The 19,389-nt window shown below is 45.3% G+C and overlaps 1 protein-coding gene across 1 annotated transcript in view; it reads right to left on the bottom strand.

Annotated features, from left to right (window-relative positions):
• LOC128875020 (uncharacterized) overlaps positions 1 to 19,389 on the bottom strand; it is a 225,830-nt gene that overhangs the window by 107,384 nt on the left and 99,057 nt on the right. Inside the window, exon 3 of the mRNA XM_054120303.1 lies at positions 12,360 to 18,297. Coding sequence (XP_053976278.1) covers positions 12,360 to 17,747 — 5,388 coding nt within the window. The 5' untranslated portion in view covers positions 17,748 to 18,297. The remainder of the gene's footprint in view (positions 1 to 12,359; positions 18,298 to 19,389) is intronic.

Here is a 19,389-nt window from a genome sequence, read left to right on the forward strand (position 1 = left end):
TGAATAGAATCGATTCGAGGTAGATCCATGTTCTCCTACTTCTTTTAAACAGTAGTAGATGACATCTGATGGACTGTAGGGTCTGACCTAGGTGATAGTAGAACCTCTTGACCTCACTTTGATTCTTTGTCTTGTGTAGAATTGCTTTGTTATTTCCACCATTACTCGGATTTTATTAAACTTGATAAGCCATCCTTGGTAATATAACAATATACAGTCAATCCCCCATCACTCTTTGCTTTGAGTAGAGTTGCTTCGTGTATTGCCACCACTACTTGAATTTTATTAATCTTGACAAGCTATCCTTGGTAATACGGTATACAGTCAGTTGCTGAAGCTTAATACAGCGTAAAAATGAAATTATTATTAGATTCTATATGTTTACAATGGAGGACCACGAATGTATTAACACGTACAGCGATAGGAACAATTTTTGTACACTTTGATCTACGTGTGATATTTAAATGTGCATTTTCGCGACAGTCTATTTTGTACTTGTTAACGTTTCTTATAAACGAATTTGATATACATTAGCATTATTTTTAAAATATTTCTAACTATAACTTCTAATCAATTTAACACTCATAGCATTATCGATACTCTCGTATTGTCCGTAATATTGCAATTTATGGGGCGGACGTAGACTTCTGCGACTGACTGTCCACCCATCCTAATCGCGAAACTATGAAACGAAGATAACAAAATCTAGGCGATGAAATGCTTGGAAAGATATCGTGTAATAATTATCTTGCGCCAAGCAACAATTAGATCTATATCTAGTATTTGTCTTGGGATTGAATACTCATGCCAGATATCAACTCTTTCGAAAGATCCACAAAAGCGTCAAAAAGTATCAACTGTAATTACTCGAGCTCTGGGGTACTCAAGCACCTGACCGAAATATTCGTGCAGCCTCGCTCTGTATATAGACACAAGTATACCTTTTGAAAAAATTACTAATGAAGATTGAAACAAAATACATCAATTTGAATGTTACAGACTTACAGCCAGTGTAAGATGTATTCGTACAGCAACGCATTTAAAATAAATAGTTCCTGTACAAATACTTATTACGCCCACTGTAACGATTTTCTAACTCTAGCTCCACATCATTTTCAGATTACGAGGAGTTGGGAGCTCTTAACAATCACAACACACAAACAATTTCGTTTTCAAGCCAATGGTCAAATTCACCACTTTCGAAATCCTAACAAGGATTTAAAAGCATAGCAGACGTTTTTAAATATCATAATTGTTAAGACCTCCCCGTTTGGTGTATTTGATCAGAGTTAATATTGCTCTCGTTTCGCAACCGGTCTTTGTTTGCTTTCGACGCTGAGGGATTCTCGCCCGCCTCTGTCGGAAAGGTTGAGACTCTTCCGAAAGAGATTTTCCCGGCATCTCGCGGGAGAAGAGTCTATACTTCTCTGTTAACAATCGCGATCCAGCTCCCGGGTTCATCGATCCCTGGAGACTTTCTTCCAGAGATCCCCGCGAGGAGACTGCGCGCGCCACGCGACACCACGGATCTAGAGTTCAAAGATGGCGTCCCGAGCAGGACGCGAGTCCTGGACAGAGACTGTGCGAATTTTGTTCTGTGATGCGTCCTCGAATGTTTGAACGCTCGTATCGTCGAAAGGTTCTCTTGTATTCCGAGTTTTCCAACCACAGGACATCTTTTTACTTAGGACTTCAATTTTGCCTAACACGGTACCGGTTTTACTACTAGCTAAACGAATGACGATGACGATCCAAGCCTATGGATCATGCTTATTAACGGCTCTTGATTTTCTTCAGCGATACGGAGAAATGCATTTTGGAGGTTTCATGTTTGAAACTTTATCCACATGGATCAAGGAAAATACAATTTTTTAAGGGATCTTACTATGACAAACTTCCATGATAAAGTTCGTGCCAAACAAAGTATAATAAAGTATAATAAAGTATCGCTGAAGAAGAGACCATCGCTGAGAAACACGAACCTCATACTCACCTCAACATCATTATTCATTACTCTTACATCAAGCAATGAATCTAACTGTTATTAGAAGGACACTCTTTTATTTTTATATATCAGTCCCATAAATATTCGTACTCTTTATGTCTATTAACAAAATTTGTTTAAATTAAATGATATGTTTGATGTTTTCAAGTGTATGTTTGTATATATATATATTCATACTTATAATGAAAAATTCATTTAGCAATATCAAAACTATTATTTAAGTTAGTCAAATTTCTTTTCGATAGACATAGATGTTAAGAATATTTATGAGATTGACTCTATAACGAATCATCAAAATAAATTCGAAATTCAAAATAATTAAGCAGGCCTGTTAAATATATAACAGAATCTTGCTTATCTAAAAAACACACAAAATTTCAGAAGTTTACATCAGTTGTTTTGCCTGCGAAAAAAAAATCACGAAAATTGTCTCGATTCTAAAAATAAAAGAGTACCTCGTTCGTTTTTAAATTCCTCGTTTATTTCTAAATTCTCAAGCGAATCTCTGCCAGGATATTCGACGTATACGAGGGTCCAAGCAGCCCGCGAAGATTCGCAGTCGCGGGCCATGAGCGACGGCTATAAACGTGTTAGACACAACGACACCGTGACAATATATATATATCCATGACCGTTACAATCGTACAATATACACACACAGTTAACGTCTCTGGCCGCGAGTGCGCAGCCCTCGCACCTCGTCTACTTGCAATTTTAATTCGTTTCGTATAAAAGTGAGAAATGGTACACAATTGGTCTGGGTGTCTGTTCGTTCGGCCTCGTTTCGAGGCGTCACGAGGGAACGTTGCCAACGGGAACGGTCACCGTCGTGGCGAAAATCGAACGGACGCCCTTTTGTACGTCCTGGTGGAAATAATTCAGCGGGGGAGTGAGTGATTTATGCGTGGCCACGGGACGAGCCCCGACCGAACGGACTCGTGCGGGCTTTTCAAGCGATTTCGAGGACATCGAGGAGAACCCACTCGACTCTGTCTGGACGAGTCGCCGGTTGGGAGCTTTCTCGTTCAATTAGAATCGCTCGCGACAGCCACGATTGAAATTAATTTCACTCTCGCTCGATTTCGCTCTAAATTTTCCTTTGTCTGCCCTCTCCATGGGGGGTGGGGTGGGGTGGGGGTGGAAATAAGTTGCCTCCTTGGTTCGGTGCGTCTCGAATAATCACGAGCGAGAGAGCCAATGGCGAGAGGTCTCGTTGGGAACCTTGTTACGGTAATGTGTTACACTGGAATGTGTTGAAAGTCGGGAAGAAAGTGTGAGTGTATCGATGTGGAAGATTTAGATGACAAAGGGAGTGGAGACTATGGAAGACTTACTTTGTAGGAGAGGTCAAAAGGAAGGACGAAATAGTGGTGAACGATGATGTTGAGAAATGGATAGTAAGATTTTTTTATAATCCAAGTGTCTTTTTTGACACCTTTTTGGGGTCTCTTTTGGTCTCTTACACCTTCTTTCATCTATACTTTTCATGTCGATGAATTCTTGTTTTCTCTCCTCCCTTTTATACACTTTGGAGTAAAATATTACTGTAACGAAGCTCCTGAGGAAATAGAACACTAATCTTTCCAGTTTTATTCTTGAGTTTGAATCCAGCTACCAATGAAAGAGAGTAAGGATAAGAGTTGAGAAAATTTTTATTTCGTTTAAAAAGTCATGCTTTTTTTTTATAATATCTCACTTCTATAATTCTCAACGAGGGTTTAGAAAAGTGTAATCAGAGATATGTTCGATAACAAAATATTCAATTAAATGGCGTACTTCCTCCAGGAATTCAAGTACTTTAGCCAGACTTAAACAGTTATTTATGGAATTATCGTTAAGAAAGGAGATACCAAGGCGGAAGTCTAATGAAAACTAGATCTTGAGATGGAATTCAATCCCTTTGTTTCTAACGTAACAGATTTTCATCGAACGAGACGTAGAAGACTGCGTTCAAGCGAGGAACGCCCCATAAATCTAGCCTGTTAAATAGACGGAGTTCAGACTTATGTATATACCATACGCCGCCTAAGAGAAATTCTCAATGTCTGAAGGTTATACAAGGTCTGAGATACTTCTGCGAAAAGCGCCATCGCGCGCGTATACACCTCGCTCGTTAATTAAGCCACCGTTAATTAAATCAGCATCGATTAAGGAGCTCTGTTCCTCTTGAAAGGGCTGCGTTCGAATATGGAGAACGTTCCGTGGCTGATGGAGAATGGAACGTTCTCCTTCAACGGAGGTGAGCAGAATTTGATTCCAATAGTTTCTTGGAAGTTGGTGTGTTCTCGTAAAAAGAGTTTCAAACGCACGATCGTGCACAGTGCGCAGTTCATTTCATGTAACACGGGTAATCGTATTTTTTACTATCAGGCGTTACGAGCTTGCAACAAGTGGATTGTCACCTTTTTAATCGTTTCACGAATGAGAAGCAGAATGTAGTTTTTTTTTTATGTGTTCGTTTTCATTTGGAGTTGCGCGATTTTACGAGGAGTCATAAACGAGTTTTTAGGTATACTCTGAAGTTAGTTATATCCTCCTTTATTCGCGGGTTCTATACTCTTTTTGGATAGAAAAAGGAAAGGAAAAATAGGAGCAATACGATTTTGAAAAATGGGAAAATTCTTATGTTTAAAATATACGATTAGGATTCGAAATGAAGAAACTGATTTAAATTTCATTTTAATTTCTCTCCGCGCGAATTCATTTTCGAATGTCACATCAGTAATTTCTTTGAATAATTTTATTCGTGAATGTTTTCCGAGAATAAATTCTTTCCTAAGTACCTTGAAAATACGTGAAAGTATTTAAACGGAATCAATATTTGGCAAACCACCTATCCGCAAATTGAAATTTCACGTATAAATTCTCTCGCAACTTCGAAGAACGCAAAATCTGAATTTCGCAACGGTAACGTTGCCATTCAGAAAACTCGTTCCATTTCCAACTCGATTTTCAAAACTTCTCGAAGCCTTAAGCCTTCCCCGCAGAAGCAGGTTGACATCAGAATAAATTTGCGTAATCGAAGCGGCTTAAAACTTCTGTATTCTATATATTCGAAGAAAGTGGGACATAAACTCGGAGCAAAAAAGTACAAAGGGTTTACGAACAACGTGTAAATTCGAACGAAGGATTAACGAATCGAAGTCCCGTCTCTTTCACTTCGAGTTGTCCAACCTGTCAAATTGTCCTTTCTAAATGAAAATTATGAGAAAGTAATGGGTTCAATATCGCGTACTCTAAAGGAAAGTCCAAAGTTTGCGGTGAACGTACGGATCGATGAGGAGAAAAAGGAAAACAAGCGTCTATGGCGTAATTCACAGTGTCGACGCTCGACATGCTTGACACACTTTTTTTACAGGTTACGAATGGCTTGTTTCTGATAGCTTGTTACTCGCGAAACAGGCGAGCTGTGGCTTGATCGAAAATTTATTGTTGCTGGATTAATTTCCTTCGCCCGAAGCGTAAGTTTCCTGTGTTTCCAAGATGACGTAACAATCTTCGGGCCAGACAAACTGCATTATGCAAATTTATTATTTTTCTCAACTTTTCCAAGGAGGATTCTCGACATTTACAATGTTAAACAACGACAGGCAGATGATTCTACCTCCGAACAGGCCTTCGTGTGTTCTCATGACCATCCTTTCGATTCAAAAATTGCACCAGTCCCCAAACGAGCAGCTCGAGCGAGAGTGAACTTTATCCATCATTTTGTTTACCTCTCTAACACTCCGCCAACTTTTCCACGATACATTCTCCGACTGTAGACCAGGTCTGCTACAAATCATGCCTGTCTCTCACTGACAGACCGCAAAAAGGGCGCCCCCGAGTTTGCGATCGGCGTCGTGGCTGACGTCGCCCGTCTACTTGCATCCCCTCAACCCACCCCGAGTATCCCACCGAAAAAGAGCTCTACGACGGTCCTCCCGACGTTTTTTTCGCTGCTATCGACACCATCGAAAGCGCCGGACTCGAACTGGGCGGCGCGTATCGCCGGTCACGAGAAGAATCGATCGCTCGAGCGCGATCACGCGGCTCGGTTACCGATTAAGCGAAACGAGTTGCTCGTGGCCAGATCCGAGTCACAGTTACGCGGATCGTGTTGTCGTTAGCCCGTAGACCCGTTTCCCAGGGCTGCGAGCAGGCACAGCGCCGGGCTTTCCTACCACTAACACCGAGGTTACGCACGATAATTGATTGCCTAGCCTAATCAGAGCATTACAACGCCCGCGAAGTCTTTAGATACGGAAGCATATACTTTGGACGTGTACGACGGCGCGTACGTCTGTAGGCGTTCGTTCGTGTGTGCGTGTTCGCGCGTTGTTAGGCGTCTCTTTATGCGTGTGTTGCGAGTAACTGCGAGAAATGACTCGATGGGGTGCTTCTGGGTCTCTCTTTCTTCGTATAAATTGCAATTTCGCGAGGGAAACGTTGCTGGTCGTTAGTAGATTGCGGATTTTGTGCGTTCATGGGGTGTGCGAATGTAGGAAGCGAAGAAGGTATTGTATGATCGTACCATAGAATTTAATCGCATTAACTCTCCTCTCCTACTGCAGGGTAAAAGCAACCGACATATTAGGTACATCATTAGGTTCTTACAAATGTGAAGACTGAAACCACTCAGAGGTTATAAATAAAAATTAATTTGGTTTTACAAAAGAATTTTTTTTTAGTGGGTAATACTCCTATTTGTACGCGATAAATGCGCTTTTAGGTTGTCGGATCCACCGTAGGAGAGGAGGGTTAATAAGGAATAATAATAATACGAGAAAATATCATTCTGGTTTAATATGTTCAGGTGCAGACGTTGGATTTGTCAGAATAAAATTATCTGGATCTTGTAAGTAGTAAGGAATTTGTGTGATAATAAAATAGTGTAATATTATGATAATGATAAATCCAATTACAACTTTGATCGTAAAGATTTTATAATAATTACAATGTGTAATTTGAAGATAAAATAAGTGAATCAAGAAATTGTAATTCTTTGAATGTATAAAATGCATAGTTTAGTGATTGGTTCAGGCAATACTGTAGCAAATTCTGACCAATCGTTGTCAAAAATTCGTCAAAAATTCTGATCCGATGAAGCTGAATTCCATCCAGAGGCATTCCTTGCAGTTCTCCGGTGTATTCGTGTGTGTTCTGCGTGTAAACTGCGCCTGTGGCTCATCCGTTCGATTATGGAACTATTATGGCGTCGCGTTACGCCGACCGGTTATCGGTGCACGGAACGCGATCGATCGTTTCGAGATCTAGAAATGTATATTGCACGCCCGACGACGAGTACGAGGAAAATCTTAGCGAGCTGTCGCGACGTCGCAAGTACGCGTCCTGGAGTTGGTTGAAGATGGAAGATGCGAGTATTATTTTCGGATTCATTTCTTTGGGGATAAATCAAATTACCAACTCTATCGGAAAATATTTATACGAGCAAATCAAGATTAAATCAACTTTCCTCTACTGTTACCGTAGCTTAGAAATACGCAGAAAGGTTTGCAACGTTTGCTTTCAAAAGGACGGTGAATGGACCACTGTTTCGAGATTATATTATTCAAATTACTGCAAACAACTAGCACGAAACTCTCAATAGTAGATATAAATAAAATTACCGAAATTACGCTGTTTAAATACCGTTTAAACGAATTAATAATTATTCTAAGAGCACCACTATTTTCTCAACGAACGAACCCTACGAAAACACGCAGCTCCAGGATCGTACGCACGAATCGCATCGCTCATTATCGTCGACACTACTCTCTATTATACTATCGGCTTATACAGTATACACTAGTTACGAATATTACATGATGCACGACAAAAATCGTTAGTATCATCGTTCTCCTTTGTTCGCGCGAATTCGTCGAAAATTCTACTTGCAGCTATTACGATGAACGAGAGTGAAAACCAAATGGAAGCAAAGAAAAATTACTCGACGCGCAATTCACGCCTCGAATCGTCGATTGCACACAGCGTCCCGCGGGAATCCACTCGTTGTATTTCACTTAATCGCAGCGAAAGCCGCGTCCATATCGAACCGTGCTAGGCCAGAATTTCCCTCGCGTTTTCCTCGCAGGGAATATTAGGTCGACGCACAAAGTTTTCCCTGTAAAGAATATTTTCTTCGCCATGCGTTTTGTATTCTTTGGTGGCCTCTTTTTTTTAATTCAAAGGTGAGAGATTTTAGAAACTAGTCGAAAATTTATTTCGACGAAATGTAGTAAGCAGTAACAAATGTAATTTATTCACCCATGGCTAAAGAAATTATTCTTTTAAGGTGAAAATTCGGTTTACACCAAAATGGCGCGAACCTGTGCCCCAAGTTAATGCATACTAAAAACGAAAGGTTATCAATGAGAAGTTCGCATAATACCTCTGTCACGTGATTCTACGTGCGTATCAACTTTCGTGTTTTCGCGTTCAACGGAACGGAATATATTACACTCTAATGTGCAGTGGGACATGTGACCGACCAGGGGATCCACCGTGAAAACCGCTGCACATTCGACGCGTTACGAACCGTGTAATTATTTCGCGGCTGATTTTCAGCTTGCGCGTTCTATCGTGTCCCGCGACGCCTGTTAAAGGGGCCATAGACGTAACGATTTACAGTACCATGAGTCGTACGTCCCGTTGCAACGATATCATGGCACCGCCATATTATCAAACAACTCGACTCAGTTGTCCTATTAGTTGCACGACATCCCTTCGCAATTTACAATTGCAGTTCGAACAGTGGCTATTGACGACATGAATGGAGCAGGCTGGCGATACACGAAAAGCTTCATGTACCGAATTTATTCTAGTTTCTACCAGAGAATATTTATCATTCGAAAATTTTAGACATAAAATGACAAACTTTGTTAGTGACGTTTCATTACATTCACTACTGGTCCTGGAAAACTCTTTTCTACATGAAACAACAATGGAGTAAAGAAGTTGTATCGACTCATTGCAAAATTGTTACGCCTATTCCCCTTACCAAAAAATCTGTGTACCAGATGTTAAGTGATATTGTAGTTCTTCAGAGAGTATTGCGTTAGATACAAAGTATTTTAAAATTGTAGATACAAAATGAACGTGACAAAGAGCTTCTTGTCTTTTAGTTAGTAGATTAGTAAATTTAGAAGTTAGTAAATTTTAGTGCGATTTCGAAATATTCCAAAACAATGTCTATTAAATTGATCTGAAAAAGAAAAGTTTCTGGCCACTTCCCTTCAAGTTGTCTCCCATTTCAATACGTTGCGTGCTACAGAACTGATTTTTCCCACCCATAAATCACCCGAATTCGGGAGTCTACAATTATCCTAACGCTTGCGTTCATCGACTCAAACTGAGAATAATAATGTAATAAGTACTATAAGAAAAAATTGGAGCTGCGCATGATTTCACGCAGATCTTTTGTCAGGGTGCGTTTAAACATTTTATTTACTTACGCTACTATGATTCTCAGCCTATCACGTGTTCGCAGATTCCAGCTCAGTTTACACCGCCCCAATTTTTTCAATGACTTCGATGTGCGCAACGAACGAGATCCTCAGCTGTGCCTGCGCGATTTGTTTCCGCCTATTTACCTGATCGTCACTTTCTAGCATTCGGATTACAGCATTAAAAATTTGTGCGTTTCGCGTACCGTATGAAGAGTTCGAGTGATTCGTTAATTCGGAAGAAATTAGCCTAGTTTCGAGGCTTAAAGTTACCCTAGATTCGAAGTGTGCAATTTCGAGTGAAAGATGAACGCGTCGGTCTCTCCCTTAACCCTACGTTAACTAAAGTTAGGCTAATTGTTCGGACGCTTCGACGGTCTGAACCGTGACACGAGTTGTACTCTCCGCCAAATTTCATTCGGAAGCGAATCGCTTTAAGCGCGATAATTTAATCAGGCCAACGAGTCGATTAAATCGTACGACTCCGTTGATCGTTCCAAGTATCCACACACCTGTGCGCGTATCTCGTGTAACATTCCTCAACGTTCTTCTTTCTTAACACGTTAAGCGCCGAGCCTAATTTCCCTTTTCGTTTATGCCAGCGAGCTTAGTTCTCCTATAAATATTTTTTCTCGGGGTCAGATGTCCTATTTTGAAATTATTTTGGCAACTGAATAAATCCAATTAAAAAGATTTGAAGATAATTTAAACTCTAAAACTTCAAAAATTACAGTAAATCTTTTTATTAATCCGGAAATTTGTAATTATGTTTAATAAAATAGTAAATTCTAAATGGAGATCGAAATTGGAACTCCGGCGATCAACTATAGTCGTTGAAGAAATCTAAGACTAAACGTCCTTCCAACACAAAAGACTAGAGTTGAAGGTATTCCTGTACCTGCCTCGATGAATCGAATAACGAGGATAGCTCTAGTTATTACGGTCATGGTACCCCTGGCATTGGCTAGTTGGAAGAACGGATTATCTCGATTCGATGGTCGTCGGATTTCAGTTATAGGCATAAGCCTAATTGTCAGTCACCGGTAACCGACGTGGTGCTGAACGTGTTAATCGACAAGAGAGAGTAAAACGTGAATCGACGTTACACTCGTCGAGAGCCCGTGAAAGACTGTCGTTTCACGCCACGCTTGTCGCAAACGTTAATTGACCGAAATAATACTACTCCCCGCGAATCGGTGTCTCAGACCGCGCAGGCACGCGGCATCTAATAATACTACCCTTAAAGCGTATCGATTATTAAAGCACCGTCTAATTAGTCCTAGGGTCTATTAACCAGATAAGCCTCGTTTAGTATCGCAGCGATTCGTCGCGTATAGCTATCCTCCGACGGTTCTCGAAATCGATCGTCGCCGATCGCGATTATACCGATCGATGCTCGATCTGTGCATCCCTCACATCCACCCCTAGAAGTATATTGCTTGGCCACGCGTCGATATCGACGCTGCACTTGTTGAATTGACTAGTACCATCGTTATACGTGTTTCGAGTTCGCGATACGTTCTAAGCGTCGCTCTCTCCTTGTCCTCCGTCGAGATCCGTCCGAGGCTGGACGGACGACGCAATTTCCCGTGAATTCGCATTGCTTCGCTTCCGTCGCCTATCGTACGCACGGCTTTAGTATTGACTGGTTGCACGTGACCACGAGCTGCCACGGGATTGCACGCTACATAATGCTTAAATTCGTAGGTTCCCTCGGTTTACAGTCCACACGCGTGCAGCGTACTCGATACTCGCTGGGGAAAACCAATTACAAGCTCCCTGATAAATAAGGTCCTATTAACCTTGGTACCTTGGTGCCTTGGTAACGTACAGTTATCAGTGGCGGCGAAAATGTGGTATAATTAGTGTGCGAAAGTTTCGGACATCAAGCGACACGGGTTCCCTCCTGGACGATTTTTAGGCTACAAAGGTTACGATGTATAGATACGTAAGCTTCTTAAATTCGTTAGTCTTGTGTCTGCCAGTAGGATTAGGCGCAGTCTTCGATTTTTAATTTGGTTCAGCGAACTCGTGTCGCTCGTCCTCTCATGGGTGGGGTTAATATCGAGGACTTCCAGGTCAGGATCGGTCCTGTACACGCTAATGTTCGTGAACATGGTGAAGGTAGAGGCGAAAAAACTTGTTGGATGTTATAGAAAAATGGGATCTGAATATACAAGGTGTTTACGCTGGTCAGAGTTTTTCTTGTAAATACTAGGTATTAGAAACAAATGAAAGAGCAAGAAGTTTTGTGTCCTCCTATGATCAACATAATTAACACGTTCACTGCCAGACTAATACTCTTGATCATTTCTACTGGGATTCAATTTTGTTTACGGACAATTGGAAACTCCGCAATCAAACATTTATTCTGCTGTTTATTTTTTGTAACTTCGTTCAAATTTCTTTACTTTGACATTCATCCGTATATAAATTTTTTGGAGAAACGAAGGTAAGTTTTAATTTTTTATTAATGGAATGAAGTGCTGTACAATGATCCCGAAGGTCCAAGGTTCTAGCGTTCCATTAAAATACAAAAAATTGATATATAGAGGTCACAAGAAGGTTACAAACCCTTCTTCCACTTCAATTTTTTCCTAATACATACTATTTACGAGAAGAAAGCTGGCTAGTGATAACCTGAAGAACCTGTACCATCATCATAGATGATTTGTCCTAGGTTGTAGACCTCGGAAGGATTTACCTCCGTAAAGGTTACACTCATCAGTATGCAGACTTTCAGGATCAACCCTGATGGAACGTCCTCGATACTCGCTAGCATCCTAGATATGTCCCTAACCGTAAGTAACCTAAGTCGTCGAAACGTTAGGTTCGTCGAAGAGCGATTAGACTTAAGACTTGACCCAGCCCCCGAATCTCGAGTACGCCTTACAAAGGTTTTCGTGTCCTCACTTTATCATGATACTCACTGCAGTGGGTCCCTGGGGAATAGCAGTCTCCTTAGAGGCCTCCTCGACCTCCTTGAGCTTCTCCTCGGCCTTGCGTTCCTTCAACGCTTTCAGTAGCTTCCACTTCGATCCAGGCGGACCAGGACTCACCTGGCCCTCCTTCAGTGTAGTGTCGGAGCTACCGCAGGACGAGGAATCGATTTTTATTTTCGGTAGGCTCAAGGTCGCCGTGGTGGCCGTCTCGGCGCTGCCGGCTCCGTCGCGTTCGAGGCCTTCAAGGACAGTGCTCTCTGAATCCCAAGCACCCGGGATGCTGACGGACACCTCGCTAGGTGGTACACTTACGCTACCTTCGCGTGAAAGGGACTCCGATCCGGGTTGAATTTTCTCGCCGTGGCGCAGGGTTGAGCCGCTGGAACTCCGTCTCGACTGTTCCTCTTCGAGATCTTTCGGCTCCTCCTCTTCCTCCTCGTCCATCGATTGGACGGGACTGTCCGGGCCAGAGGTCTCCCCGGATGAGCCCTCCTCCACCGACGAGGGTGGCTTCTCCTTTCTGGCTTCCTCTTCGTTCACCCAGGTGTGGTAATCGGTCACCCTCGCGAACACCGCTTCGATGCTCTCCGCGGATTTCCGTTTGGGAATAGGCTTCTCGTACCTGTCCCTCTCCTCGATACGACGATCTTTCGCGATGGATCCGTTCACTTTCGTCGCTCGTGGCTCCTCCTTCTCCTCTTTCGGCGACTCCTTGACCTTTGTAGTCGCCTTCAGCTTCAGCTCTTTCAGTACGAACGACATCTTCTCCTTCACCGTGTCGTCTGGTTGATAAGGTTCGGTCTCTTCGGGTGGTTGTTGTTGCACCAACGTCTCGCCCACATCCACTTCCGTCGTTGACTGCCTCTCGAGGTCTTCCAGCTTCCTCAGCTCGTATCTGTACCATTCGTCCTCGGAATCTATCGAATCTTCCGTGCTCTGCCGCCTGGACGAGACCCTCGACGTGCTTCTATAAGAATGCGTGCTCCGATTATCTTCGTCCAGCTCGCCGGGTCGTGCTCCTGTCCAAGGAATCTCGAGGGATTGCTGGTGACGTGGCATGAATCGACTACCCGACGTTGGGCCTCTCGTACTCGACGCGGATGGGCTACCTTCGGACGGAGGAGCCTCTTCGGATATGCTGGTCACCAACTCTGGCAATCTGGTGCTGCTGGATTTCTCGCTCTTCTCGCTTTTCTCTGACACATCTTCAGGATATTCGAAGCTGGTCTCGAGGGTCTGCACGGTCCCGTCCTCGGACTTTTTGTCGTTGTTGGATTCCTCGCTGGGCGGTTGTTCGTCGGACACCGTGGAGGATTGTCTCTGTCGATATTTTCCCAGCGCCCTGGACACTGCGAACTCCATGCTCGCGCCTCCCATCAGGTTCACGGGTGGGAGCTTCGGGGCTTTCTCGTTGGGAGCTTCGTCCGAGCTACCTGTGGATCGTTTGATGTCGCCGACGGTTTGGAATATAGAGGAGCCACCGGAGCCCGAACCAGTACTCTTTCCCGACGTTTCTTCTTCAAAACCACCCATTTGATCGGCGATGTCGTGATCCAATTCTTTCCTTTGCTCCTTCTCCTTAGCCCAGCCATCTTGGAGAGCTTGCTGGTGCAACTGCTCTTGGTGCTGTTGAATCTGCTGCTGAAGGGCCTGCTGCTGTTGCTGAAGGTTCTGCTGCTGTTGATGCTGCATGTACTCCAACTGCTGCGGCGGCAACTGTTGCGTCGATTGCTGCTGCTGCAGAGCGATCGGTTGTGATACCAGTGGTTTGCGTTTCGTGCTCGAGGATTTCACTTTCGCGAAGAGAGGCTGATCTTGAGTCGCGTCAGACATGACGCTGTCCTCGTCCTCCGATAAACCACTTTGTCTGCCACTGCTCCATTCGGTTTCGGATTGCTCAGGATCGGACAGGGACTGCGATTGATGGCTTCGTCTCTTGGCTTTCTGAAGAATTCCGGATACGGTAGAGACGAGGGTGTTCTTTTTCTTCTTCCTGGGCGCTTGACCTCTACCGCGACCTCTGGCCGTACCAGCTTCCGCGGGAGGAACTCTTTGTTGCTGGTCCTGAGGGCCGTCCAGGTCTTCTCGTCTCACCCCGCCAGGCAAGGAGTGACTTCTGTGCCTCTTACTGAGGTGCAAGTCGGGCAGCCAGTTGCTCATGGAACTCATAGCGTTCTTCAAGGAGGCACCTCTTCTGATCTTCTTCGTCGTTTTGGTGGTCTCCATCTCGTGGTCCTTTAGGTTCGTAGCGATGCTGATGTACCCGGACTGGGACACTATTACACTCGAGGCGTCGTAGTACTCGCTTTGCTGATGCTGCGACTGCTCGCTAGGCAATCTTCCGGTTTCGTGATTCTGTATGTACTGATGCTCCTGTTGCCATTGCCTCTGGTAGCCATCGGTGAGTTGTGCGCTGTCGGTACTACTCAGTCTTTGACTATAGGGTTGATATTGCTGCTGATAAGTTTGCGGGTAGCTCTGGTTCGCGTAGGTGTGATGATACTGGTGGCTCTGGTAGGCCGGCGGCTGAGGATACCTTCTGTCCGTGTAGGGACTCTGAACGTAGCTGCCATCGGATGTTAAGGACCTGATACTCGAGGACGTCGAATCGTGAGGTATCTGATCCTCCATCGAGTTCAGCCACGAACATTCGTTCGTCTCGGTTCGCGGCAAGTTTGCGCTGGTTGGGTAGTACGATAAAGCGTCTGTGATGTTCCCCGTGGGAAACATTGTGCGGTACAACGCGGCTTTGTATCCCTCGTGGTTCGTCAGACCGTCGGAGAACACGGCACCCCTCAACGGTTTCTTTATGTGACCCATTCCACCGGGGTCCGCGTACTGTCCGGCGTTGAAGTTGTCCGGGTAAGTGTTGTACTGGTCCATCGAGTCCGAATAGTAAACCGTGGTCGTGGCCTTGGGACCGTAAGTGCCGGAACCGCTGGTGTAGACGCTCGTGATGGCTTGCTGTCGATTGCTCCCAGCTACCGAGTAAATAGCTGGTTGATCCGGCCTGAACGTGTAATCCAGCGTGCATCCAGGCGCCACTGTGTCGTAAGTGTGCTGCAACGTTTGCTGACGACTCCGTTTCTTCGGACTCTGACAGGTCGTCGCGACCGGCGCTGGCGGTGGCACGAAGTTGTAATCCTCTTTGGTAGTCGGTGACTTCATGGACGTGTACGCCGAGAGATGATTCATCGCCACGGTGAACGAGTGGCTGGTGACTGTAGCGTTGGCGTTCGCGAAAGCGTCTCTGCCCTCGGGTGTGTCGTACAGAGGTTCCGTGATGACCGCGATCGTCGTTTCCGGAAGCGGCGGTATCGGACTGCTCGTTCTGATCGACGTTGTGCTCGGGATCAAGCTCGTCCTGGCGTGATCCACCGAGTAGGACGTGAGCATCTTGGCGATGGAACTTTTCGGAGAGCTCGGCGACTTGTCCAAGCTGCTCCAACCGCTCATGGAAGATAGGCCCGAGTCGGATTTCGCCGCTACTATGTTGGCGACGCAGCTAGGCTTGGTCGTGTGCTTAGGCGACACTCGCGGCGATTTAGGTGAATGAGGGGTCCGCGGACTCAGGCGACCTTGCTCCAGGGACACGAGCTTCTCCGCGTTTCTCAGAAACGTGGGACTCTGAGAGCACTTCACGTCGGGTTCCCTCTGATCCGTGCCTGGCATCAGGAAGGATTCCGCGGAGTCTTGAGGAGCTGGAGGAGGCGGTGAACTGGGCGAGGGGCTAGGCGGTGTTCTACTCTCTTGGAATTCTAAGTTCAGTCTGGCTGCGCTACCGAAGTAACCGTCTTGCCTGGTTCGAAGGCTCTGCACGCTGTGGACGCTGTGCACGCTGTGGACGCTACCCGCCGAGAGAGTTGGCGATGGCACTTTGTCGGCGGTGGTGCTGTAGATAGTTGGCGACGCGCAAGTCACGGCTACGAAGCTCTCGACCATCAGATCCGTTAATTCCTTGTTCTCCGCGTAACCTTTGGCGAAGCTCCCGACGTCTATGGGTAATTGGATAACTGGCTCGGGACTCTTTTCCCTTGCGGTCGCGCTGTAGGTCAGTCTCGGCGGGGTGTAGGTGGTCGAGATGGAATCCAGATTCGTTCTGGATGTGGACGTCAGCCTCGGCGAAATCGATCTGGTTGTGAAGTCGCCGTCGGTGGCCAGGCCGCTGTCGGTGCTGACTCTGGAGATCGATCTGCCCGTCGACCCAGGGCTCTTCGAGAAAGTCCAACTGTCGACGTCGGTCTCGGCGTAAATTTTTCTGAGTTGCTCGTCTATGCTACTCGCTTCTTCGGCTAACTTCGCTTCAGCCTCGGAGCTGTATTGTCTCTTCGGGGAGTCCATCAGTCGCGACTGGAGCTCGATCAAGTTCTGAGAGTCCTTTTGAAGTTTGTTGGTCAGCCTGTCCAACTCGTGAAGCTTCTCCAGAGCCACCTGATCGATGGAACTGAGCCTGGACAGCTGGGCGAGATCCTGTTCGCTGACGCAGGGCGTGTTACCGCGGTAACTCTTATAGTCAGCCGCGCTGAACACTTCGCCTTCGTCCTCGTCCGCCTCGTCCTCCTTTTTTGTCACCGCCTCCTGTATCTCTTCCTTCGTCGGCTTGTTGATCAACTCCTCGAGCTCCGTTTCCTTCTTCGTGGTCTTGTCGAAGATGTTCGCCTCCGCGTCTTTCTTTCCGTTCGCGTCCTCGTCCTCCGCCTCTTCCCAGATCATCCCCAACTGCGACGTCGGCCTGGACGTGTCGCCACATATCAGGTCTTCTCTGTAAGCATTGTTCAAGCTTCTGTAGAAGGCCTCGTCCGGAAGATTGCCCTCTTCCTCGAGGGTCTCCAGAGCGTCCAAGTTTCTGACGTTTCGGTGAATGTCGGTGACCACGGCAGCAGCGGCCGTGCTGTCCTGCGTTAGTCCGTGCATCCTCACCAACTCCTGCTGGGTCAGTTTCTCCCTCAACGCTGTCGTCTCCTCGATGCTCATCGAGGTCCCTATAGTCTTCGCGATCGCCTCCAGCTCTCCCACCGTGCTCTGTTGATTGGCCAACGTCTCCTCCACCACGTTCGGAGCCTCGTGGCTGCTTCCGCCCGCGTAGAACTCGATCAGCTGACTGATAACCGTCTGCTGTTCGTAGAGCAGACCCTCCAGTTTCTCCAGTCTCTCCCACATTTTAATGTATTCTTGGCTGAGGAGATCCAGCGCCCTCCACGCGTACCTCAGCTCGGTCTCGAGTATGTTTAACCTCGTGCCGAGTCGTTCCATGTAATCCCCGATTATGTAATCGATGTTCCCGTCCCCGGTGGTGCTATACGTCGGCATGGCAGGCGAATGAGCCCTCGGGCTGGTTGGGGCTGGCCCGCCCAGCTTCGTCGAGTCCATTTTCATGAAGTTCGCGTGAACAATAACGCAATACGTGGGTCAACCCCGTCACCTAAGCTTCCACTGGTCGGCCTGATTTAGGCTCTCGACGATCCTCGGGACGATTCATCGCGCGCGTCGTGCGACGCTGACGATAAGCGAAATTACAATCTTCCCTGGGGCCCGAGAAGGAACATTAACGGCGCTTTGATGTATCTCGCGGAGGTCTTCGACGCTGGAAAACCCGAACGATACTTGGACGCACTTCGCCCGTTAACGATCTCCATGTCGACTGTCCTCGATCTCCCCCTTCTTCACTTCGCGCCCATCTGTCGAATCCGCGCACTATTTTACCGTTCACTTCTACGTTGCGATACGAGGAAATATATTGTCACTGTGTCTCTCCGTTACCCCCGTTCGTCGGTCTACTTTCCCTTTGTTTCTTCTATACACTACAACCGCATGCACAAAGTTTGATAGTCGTTCGGCGCGATCTTGATGAATCGTTCGAGATCGCGCGACACTCTGCGAATGGCACTTCGTAACCAATCTCGTGTGTTCATGCCGCCGCCGCTATCTGAAAAATAGAAGCAAACGGATTGCGTGGCTTAGTACGAGACTCGCTCGTACCCAGTCATCGCTGACACAGTTTCCATGGTGATAGGCTTATATTACAGAACGCGCGTATCCCCGTTACGGTACGAGGATTTCGATCGGAAAGATCCACGAGACATTTGCTCACATCCTCGAGAACAAAATCAACTAAATTTTGCGTTGTTGATTTCGATTACTCTTTACTTTAATTTTAATTTCTAGTTGAGGGAGTTTCAACCCTCTATCGCATAATGCATCTGATGGGGAATTCCATACAAACCATCTAGGTGAAATTCAAGAGATTTCGAGAGAATTTTTCGTAAGTATCGGTTACGAATGTCTAAGGAATAATTTCTCATTCGAATTATAGAATGAAATTCACGCAATAGAGGGTTAAATAAGACTAAAATAAAATTGGTAATAAAGAGATTTAGGTTCGTTTCAGACTTCGAATCTCTGAAAGTGGGTGCTTGGAACAGGATGGAGGTTTGGGAATCTTATGAAAGTGTGTTTAAAAATGAACGTTTACTAGTAGCGTGGAAGTACTTTTAGAAGGTTCCAACTACTGGGTCGATGAATACGTGTTTGTACACGTGACAAAGTTTGTTTCGAAGTACCGTAAGAGCTGTTAAAATCAAAGTTGGGGATGGCAGAGTTGGAACGGTGCAGGGTACTCTTGCAAAGTACGTGAAAGTTTGTAAAACAGATAGAAAATATCGATAATATTTGCTGCTCTATGGTATAAAAATGTACAAATACAAACATTTGCTACTTGAATTTTCAATATAACATTCTCTTCACAATAAATCCATTCTCATACGAATAAATGGAAACTATTTTATGCTTCAATTACTATCCTGTAGCAATAATATTAAAATAAATGACACTTAATTTAGAAGACAATACAAAATTTGGAACCCATTCTAACGCAAACGTGATTTGATCAATGTTTAACTTCACCCTCTAATAATAAAGTGTTCGATAACTATATCGCAACAATTTTGCCGAGTATTGCTCATTTCACGTCCGTAATCAATATGATTTCCGACGAGCTGCGAACGAATTAGACTCCATT

Source organism: Hylaeus volcanicus, chromosome 4 (assembly GCF_026283585.1).
Source record: "Hylaeus volcanicus isolate JK05 chromosome 4, UHH_iyHylVolc1.0_haploid, whole genome shotgun sequence".
NCBI classification, from domain to species: Eukaryota; Metazoa; Arthropoda; class Insecta; order Hymenoptera; family Colletidae; genus Hylaeus; species Hylaeus volcanicus.